Genomic DNA, 8,938 nt, shown 5'->3' with positions numbered 1-8,938 from the left:
TCCTCGAGCCCGAGGGAGAATATAGATAGGATATTTTCCCTAACGAACTTCAGGCGCGCCTTCATTTCCAACCCATCTCGTTAATGGCAGTAAATTGCAATATGGCCAGAGATGGTGTTTGGTGAAGTAGTGAGTGAGAGAAGCGATGGAGAGAGAGAGAGTGTGCTGTGGTAAGATGCTCGTCTACTACGGCAGGGCCCTAACAGGGGGGGGGGACAGTTTAAGGTGTCAACAAAGAACACCGTTACAAAACCATATAATTTTAAAGGTGTGGAGGCGGCTGAATCATGTTTGCCACGGGCGGCAAAAATCCTAGTTACGGCCCTGACCGCAGTATAGGTTGCCGTCACGGTCCCAGGTTCAAACTCGAGAGAGAATATAGGTAAGATATTTTCCCCAACGAGCTTGAGGTGGCCACGAAGAGAGATAGATAGCCCCTTCATTTCCAACCCATTTCATTAGTGGCAGTAAATTGCAATATAGCGATATGACCAGAGTTGGTGTTTGGTGAAGGAGATCACGGTAAGTGACCTGCAGCGCAGTTCCAGAACAGAACCGTTTTCAAGTTATAGTGGGAAATAGATTATGGAAGAGAGATTCATCTCTCAAGTCTGGAAAAACCCAAATTTGTGAAGTTTCTCAAAGACCTACACGCGAACTAAGCACATCTTTGGAAAAAGCAAGAAAAGTCCTATAAAGTCTCACTAATGTTCATCAGAATATTTGGATTAATGCTGAGCCACAAAGCGCTGAAATATTGGCGAAGTTCAAAATAGAATTGTTGCCAAAATTTTTAATCCCCGATTCTGCAAACACCCTTCTAGCTACAATCGGCCAAATTTATCAAAAACCCGTTCATTCTACCTGCTTTCGAAAAGCTTACAATAAACCATATCATCAGTGTTCTAACTCAGGAGAAATTTAGCCGTTTGGGGGTTCGCAATGCATCACTCAAATCAGCGTTCGTCGAAGTAGATATTCGATGAAAATTTGAAATTGGCCACAATTTGATTTTGCGAAAAAGACCCTATAGAGGTGGTGTCACATCTCTATCAGGATAACTTGATTCAATGGCGAGCTACGATGGCAAAGTACAAAATCGAATTGTCGCCAAAATCTTCTAAAGTGTCAACAAAATGGCAGTACACTAGTCCAAACTGTTACATCTAAACCTTTTAGGCACCGCATATAATGAGTGAAATTTTAGGTCTCTCAGAGTTCGTTATAACGGGGGGGGGGAACTTCGAATAACCATGCTATAATAAGTAGAATGCGTGAATATAAAGTATGCTATGCCAGTAGCTTTCTCTACCCCCCCCCCCCAGGAAGATTGTAGCACTCGTTCTGGGAAACTCTTCTCTAATGAGCAATTTAGCTTTCATACATCATTTATAATGAATCGCTGAGGTGCAGTGATTTTCAAAATTTTCAATGATCGTGGCTACCTTGTCCTGCGGTGCCTTTATGAAAATAAACGCTATATATGAATCGGGCAAGCTCTCTAGTTCGTTCCAAACTCTTTTCAGTTGGCGCATATTGATATTCTCGGCTAAACTCAACGCCCCTGGCAAAATTTTGTAACGTCACTGGGAGCCGCGTCGCACACAGATAATTACTGCCCCAAGGAGTAAGTAATTTGGTATCAAATACGACCCTTTCAAGAAGTACATACTCAAATCATTGCCCGTGGGAGAAATGTGGTCCTCGGAGTTATTTTTATGTGACCGCGACCTCTCTCAAACCTAATTTTGTGAAACATACAAAGTGCCACATTCCCAGATCACTTAAGTGTCCCGTGCTGCAGTGCACCATCCCTTGAGTAGCCCCCTGTGACGTATTCCCAGATTACTTGAGTGATCCGCGGCACATTTTCAGATTACTTGAGTGATCCGCGGCACATTTTCAGATTACTTGAGTGACCACGACATGTTTGCAGATCACTTGATTGACCCGCGGCACAGTTCCAGATCACTCAAGTGACCCGCGGCACACACAAAGAAACGCTCCCAAGCAAAACTCATAGAATTCGACGAAAATTTTACAGGTGTTAGTACATGGCTCAAAATATGTTCTGTGAAAAAAAAGTAGCTACGGAATTGCATTATAGGAGAGGAGTAAATTAATGTTGCAGATTGGGTCTGGGGGATGCCAAATCCGTACAGTGAGCATCAATTTGGCGACTTAGCATTCTTGAAAATTAACGAAAACATCTAACGCTTTTATACTACCAAAACGTGCTTTATGCTGTAAAATTAGTACTATTTAATTAGTGTTAATTTAGTATGAGGGATGTAATTAGTAAATCCCATCTGCGCGGAAAAAAGTGACGTTATAGAAATATTATGAGCAATATTTGGAAAATTATATGAAAAAAGTGATAGAGCCTTTAATAAACCTTTAAAAATATGCGATTATTTTGAAAATACTTTTATTTTATGCATTTGCTAAAAAAAACGAAATATGCAAATTTATTCAAAGTATGTAAATGCACTGGGCTCTTGTTATCACCCTTCAAAAAGCATTTAAATTAACAGAAATTGGTTAAAATAGCATTTAAAAGACATGTTCTTCCGATGTATTTCAATGAAACTCGATATAACGATATTCTGCGGACCAAGAAAAAATATCGTTGTAGAGGGATTATCGTTACATCGAGAAGCCACTGTCATCTTTTATTGTTAATATCACTAGAAAATGCGCTGTTATGTATTCATAGGTGCCAATTCACAGACTTGAAAAATTTGTACTTTATCACGTGATGGCATACTCCGCATCAAAGAAAACACGTCACACAAATAAAAGAGAAAACTCCGGGGACTTTTTTAAATTTCAACGGGTCAGAGCATACATAAATCCCGTTTCTCCGGGACGAATTTTTTACCGTCCTGATTTTTTTAGCAATAATTGGCCAGTTTGCTTTTGGCATCATACTTGACGACAATTACCGATTTTTCGTACTTGAAATCCCCATTCTCCATATTTTTCCTGAGAAATCGGGGTCAGTCCGAAATTGTAGGGACTGGAAGAGTATTTTCTTTAAGGATTTTCTATTCAAAACAAAGCACAATTTGAGGGCTTACAGGGATTTTTCTATGAAGATACGAAAAATCGGAAGAATCTGATTTCCGACCGGAAGATTTTAATAAGGCTGAAAAATCGGAAGGCTTCCGGGTAAATCGGAAGTGTTTCTATTTATTCGCAGCACAACATCGTAACCGATTTGTTTAGAGAGTAATGGAATTCACTTAGATGCATTTCTTCTGTAAGGAAGTTTGCCGCATTGCACTCTTGTGCCATGCGCAGAAAGTATACCAATATCAATTCCGCCTGGAAGTCGAGTGGTTAGGGAACTAGCTTCTGACTGTGCAGGTCTGAGTTCGGGCATGGATGTCTACTAACAAATGCGCTGGACGGATCATGCTGATCTCTTAGGAATACGTGAAGATCGCGTCATTATAAAAGAAATTACCAATAAGCAAATACTAAAAGCAATACCCCCAATTACTTCCTTAGCGCTTTCGGTGATAGGAACCGAGAGATCTGCAGGCTCTGTCACACTCGGTGATGTAAGCGAATTGTCCCAGGGGAGAACTCAGGTGCCTCCGAGGAGCCTAACCATTTATTGAGCTTGAACAAGACATATATACATAGACATTATGCACATCACCAGTAAACAAGTATAAAATTTGTGATCGAAAAATGATGATAGTGGCAAATAAATCACAGTTATAAATCACATAATCGAGAAAGGTGATCCTTTAGTGCAAAATATCGATGTTATGAGACGCCTTCAGAAGAAAGAAAACAAGTGACGAAGTTAAAGTTGAATTCAAAACGGTTTTTTAGCCAAATATTCAAACTTCTCCTAGAAAATATCGTTACAGAGGGATTGATCGTAGTAAAGGATATCGCTGTATCGAGAGGAGTTTAACTTTAGACAATAGTTAATTCCAAACAAGATTTGAAAAAAAAATATAGTTGTAGAGGGATTTATCGTTATATGGAGTATCGTATATATATTAGCGAAATTTCACTGCCGTTTTTTTTCTTATAATTTTTGGTCGGCTTGGGAGGGGAGATTCATGCCACCCCCCCCCCCCCTCCTCCCGTACGTAAGCGTCTCGCTGATCACTTAGCAATGCATAAGAGTGAGTGTTTTTCGAAATGTTGTTGGAAATGTGAGAGCTACGGTCTTATTTTTCTCTTCATTCTCGAGCGCACACAGTACTTTGAGAACCACCCATACCTCGAATTTCATTCGCATTCGTTGATTTTTACGGCCGCTAGGAGGCTCGTATATCGGCAGTCATTTCACTACCAACCCGTCTTTTAATTGCGAGCTAAAAAAAATAAATAAACACTGATGTTTCAATCTTAATGGCGCCACGGAATATTTTTCTCTTGGTAATAAAGTTTTGGCTAAAACTTTCAGAATTTTCCAAATGTGTTTGAAAAATGGCGCCTTCAAGATTAAATGTGTGTGCGAGAAAAAAAAACCAAAACTACAAAATTACTCACGAGACATTAAACTCGTGATATATATTGCTAATTATATTGCAGGTTGTTTAAGATAACTCTTTAAAGTTGTTTTTTAATATGCAAACAAATTTCATTTCTTGTTGTTGTTAATCTTGCGGGTTTTAGCCGTTTCAAAGGGTAGAGTTTCTAGCAGCGATTAAAATTCCAACCCCGAGAAATTTTCATATCAAAGTTTAGGTGTAGTTTAGAGAGTCAGGTGTAAGTTACTATAAAAATAATGGGCCAGTTTCAACTTTAGAATTTGCTCATTCCAACTCGGCGAGTCACAGAAACAGTACAGGAAAACAAAAGAAAGATGGAGGTTAGCGAGGATCGTTCAAAATTGAAGTCGCAGGAGGGTGTCGTCATGCCTCTGAGATGCGACCTGGGTCGACACGAACTGCAGAAAGACGAGATGACCGTCGACCTGGAGGATGGTTTCCGTGCCAGGATAGACGTCTCGCCGTACCTGGAGCACGAGGTGTCGGTGACGGCCGAGTTTCGACAGGTGGTCGTGAAAGCGACTCACGTCGAGATCGACCAGAACGGGGATACAATCCAGCGCGAGTTCAGCAAGGTTTACTTCCTGCCGGAAGGAATAAGAGCCGAAGATGTGGTGTCGGACATCTCCGAGGACGGCTTCCTGGTGATATCGGCCCCACCCAAGTGAATTCCGAATGTGCGATCTGTTGCTTAAAGCGAGATATGACAAATAAATGGCTTGTGTCAGTCAGGCCATGTTGTAGATTGCATACATATAGGAAAAAAAAATTGTATGTTGCCAAATGTTCAGGTGGCACCACTTTACTACGACGTTTACGTATATACGGTGTCCTAGAACCCTGAAGACGAAAAGGGTGATAGTTCACGTGAAGAAAATTTTTTTTTTCAATGGAACCAAGGGTCACAATCCACTTACTTGGAGGATACGTGGATCCCCAAACTTCAGAAGTCGCCAGAATATGGCAATCTTGCTAACATCATGAGGAGAGAGAGACAGGGATAATTTTTTTCCCTTTCTAGTCAAAAGCAATTGTGGAGCGAAATAAAAAACAATAATTGTACTCTTTTCTCTTCAACAGCGGTGTGTGTAGGGAAAATATTTTGCCCTCTCAAGGTTACGTAAGGAACTTCTTTCTCGTTTTTTGACATCAAAATGCCTCAAGTCTCATGTTAATATACGCCAAACAAAAAAGTCATTTGCGACCATAGATGTCACTGCGGCAATTTCTTGACCCGTACTATCACCACTATAATTTTGGTGGTAGAGTTCTGGAAGACCCTGTTACCGGGAAGCGGAGGCTGTTTATCGTGGCTCTTTTGGAGTTATAAACCACCACCTTTATGACCCCTTGCTTTCATGACTCCCACAAGGGTGGAGGCTGACAGGGTTCTAACCCGAGACGATTCGTTTTCACACTATAAATTCGCTATAGTGGAGACCATGAAGAATATAATTAGGAGGCTCACAAAAGACCCTGGTCTAGGCTCCCCCCCCCCCGCAATACAATGTGGGACCATGCGTACCTTATTACCCAATTATACTTCTCGTTGAGATCTTCGTGCATGTTCATGGGGATACCCGACTCATAGTAATAGGGCACTTCATCCAGCAGGGACTTCTGTTGCTTGACCTAACCTTGCTGTACAGGTTCGGATTGAACAAAATCTCGTTTAATCAAAATAATAGAACAGTGTGGCTCATTCGGAGAGGGCCTGAAAAATTACGGTTTTTCTAACACAAGGTTTAGATGAGGCAATTCCTAAACTTTTTGTTTTCATGCCATCCCTGGTCGATCTCTAGGCACTTCGGCACTACCATAAAAGTATTACGGCAAATTATTTGGAGATTCATAGGCTCGCATTACCACCTTCGATATAATTTTATTCCAAAAATGTGCCCCTGACTGATCTGCGTCAGGCCGTGTTTATGGGAAAATCATTGCTTCATTTCTTTGTTATGATACTCCATCCCAGGTGCCCTCGATGAATATAATTATAATTTTTATTTACTATATTGGAAAGGTTGAGGAAAAATTCTGACCTGGGCCTCAATAAAAATCCATGTCTATGGGCAAGGCTTCAGTATCTGCGGGTTCCGCACAAACACCCAATAAGAATTGGACGCCCTTGGAGAATTAACAACACACTACAACGTGAGTTCATAATGAGAATACTTTACAAAGAGATTACACGAGTATACACGCAAGCAGGAACGTACGCAGGATATGGGCCTATACCTTTGGGAGGGTGTACGCTTTGCATTGGAAAGAAGCATGTCGCCTACAAAGGTAAGTGGACCAATCATTCTCCATTTTGGAGTGGCAAAACAAGTTTTTTGTTCTTGTGAGAGGCGTACGCGGAAGGCGGAGATACTGTTCTCGTGAAGAAAATTTTTAGGCCCCTTCCAAGAATTTTGTGCTCCCTCCAAATGTCGATCCTGCTTACGCTCCTGCTTGTGATGTCTAATCGTTAAAAAAGAAAGAAAGAAATATATACATATATAGGGATGTCGCGTCACTCGCCGCTACCATATGATGGTTTTTAACAACTGACTGTTGCGAAGATGAATTTTTGGAAAGAGAGAAAGAATTTAACTGACTTTGCGGGGAATCGAACCAACGTCCTTTCCCTTTCCGGGTGAACATCCTAGACCACTAGACTACAGAGGCAACTAATATCTCAATATTTCCTTGGAGCTCGTGTGCACTGAACGAAAGATTGAGAGATTCGGTTCCTTTGTAGTCTGGTGCGTTCACCCGGAAAGTGAAAGGATGTGGGTTCGATTCCCCGCAAAGGCAGTTGAATTTGCTCTCTTTCTGAATTTTATATACAAATACAACGCCACAACAGGAAAAATTGCCCAGCGAGGTGGCTGACTTAAGAACATCATGGATCCCCGAGCCATTTTTTGGAGGCCCTACCTACTACTGCTACACCACACATGCACCCCGCCCACACAACGAATCGGTACATGCGGGAATGTGCGTGTACGTGTAGTGAAACCTGACGTGAAGTTTTTTTTCTCTGTAATGCTTGTTATGTGTAGTGCTGCCATCTGCCTCCAGTTATTCTAACTATGAGTGAAGTGTTATGATTGAATGATTTATCGTTGTAGGACTGTTGCTCTCTGTGGCGAGACTTTTTAACGGGGAGATCGGCTCGCATTTGCGCCTTGAAGTTGGGAACCACAGAAAACCAACTTCAGCCGCCCACCACTGTGGGGTTCGAACCCGGATCCTCGCATCGCGAGTCCGTCACTATAATATGTATATATATACTATACACTATAATATGTATAATGTATATATTATAATTTATATATGTATATATATGTATATATATATAAAGGAACGGATAGGAAATCTTTCGTAGAAAAGTTTGAGCTCCTATATTAAAAGTAGCAGTTTAAAATGAACGAATGAAGAAAAGAAGATTCAAACCACACACAGTGAAACCTCTCGATAACAGACGCCTTGGGTCAGAAAACTTTGTGCATTACTGGGGAGCGTCTGTTAAAACATAGTAAAATGCATTTGAAGCCCGTCGACGTAATTCAAAGAAGTGCCCGTTAATAGGAGGTGTTCATTTCGCGAGAGGTTCCATATATATATTGTACAGATATAACCTTTTTTAAAAATGTTTTCCAATTTTTGATTGCTTTACGATGGGCACGGGTCAGTCTTTTCCACTCCTTGCGTACGTCTCTGAACGTATGAACATTCATTTCTTAAAGAGGGGGGAAAACTATTGTTTTGATATTTCAATAACATAATGCTCGAGAAACATAAAAGAATTAAGGTTTCATAACATATTATATTTATTTTCATTTCAAAATGGATAAGACGAGGGAAAAAGATAACGTATAATATTTGATGGATAAAAAGAAGAAAGTCATTTCTTTCCGCTCCAAGTTCCATAAGCTTACTGGGGTAAAAACTTCCGAAACTAAAGGGAGAAAGAACTATAGCGATAGAATATAACACTTAAGATTTTTTCCGAAGTCAACTCACCACGAATCATCAGTTTGATCTGAGAGAGAGAGAGAGGTCAGCCTCTTTCCATCTATACGATTCACGCCTTTTTTGAAAATCTACTTAGAAAGTGAAATTTTGGAACCGAAAAATATATAAGATTTTTTATTTCTTTCGGAAATATGAAAGTTTTTATATAGACGGTAAAGTTTTTTTGTAGGAAAAATAGGGAAGGGGGGAAGAAAACCGCAAGAGCTGTACTGATCTTCAATGAATTCCTTATACAAGGTGGGCAGAAAGTCTGTAGAGAAATTTTAAAAATTCATAAAAACCAGAAAAATAACCGAAATAAAAACGGTTTGCAGGGTTAGCATCGCTATGTCACGGGAATTTTCTTAAGATAGGAAGAAAACCTAAAAAAACAGCCGATATGTGGCGCTGACGTA

General features: G+C 40.4%; 1 protein-coding gene across 1 annotated transcript; it reads left to right on the top strand.

Moving 5' to 3' along the window:
• The first annotated feature begins 4,834 nt into the window (after window positions 1-4,834).
• On the top strand, window positions 4,835-5,188 carry LOC149087885 (heat shock protein 27-like). Its single transcript, XM_089247366.1, has one exon. It carries the CDS (start codon window positions 4,835-4,837, stop codon window positions 5,186-5,188), a length of 354 nt encoding a protein of 117 aa, XP_089103492.1.
• The last annotated feature ends 3,750 nt before the right edge of the window (window positions 5,189-8,938 follow it).

The sequence above is a fragment of the Pholcus phalangioides genome, unplaced genomic scaffold (assembly GCF_987345545.1).
Source record: "Pholcus phalangioides strain wild (caught in Gottingen) unplaced genomic scaffold, Ppha-v1.0 ptg000003l_1, whole genome shotgun sequence".
Taxonomy (NCBI): domain Eukaryota; kingdom Metazoa; phylum Arthropoda; class Arachnida; order Araneae; family Pholcidae; genus Pholcus; species Pholcus phalangioides.
This window is presented reverse-complemented; position numbering and strand designations above follow the sequence as displayed.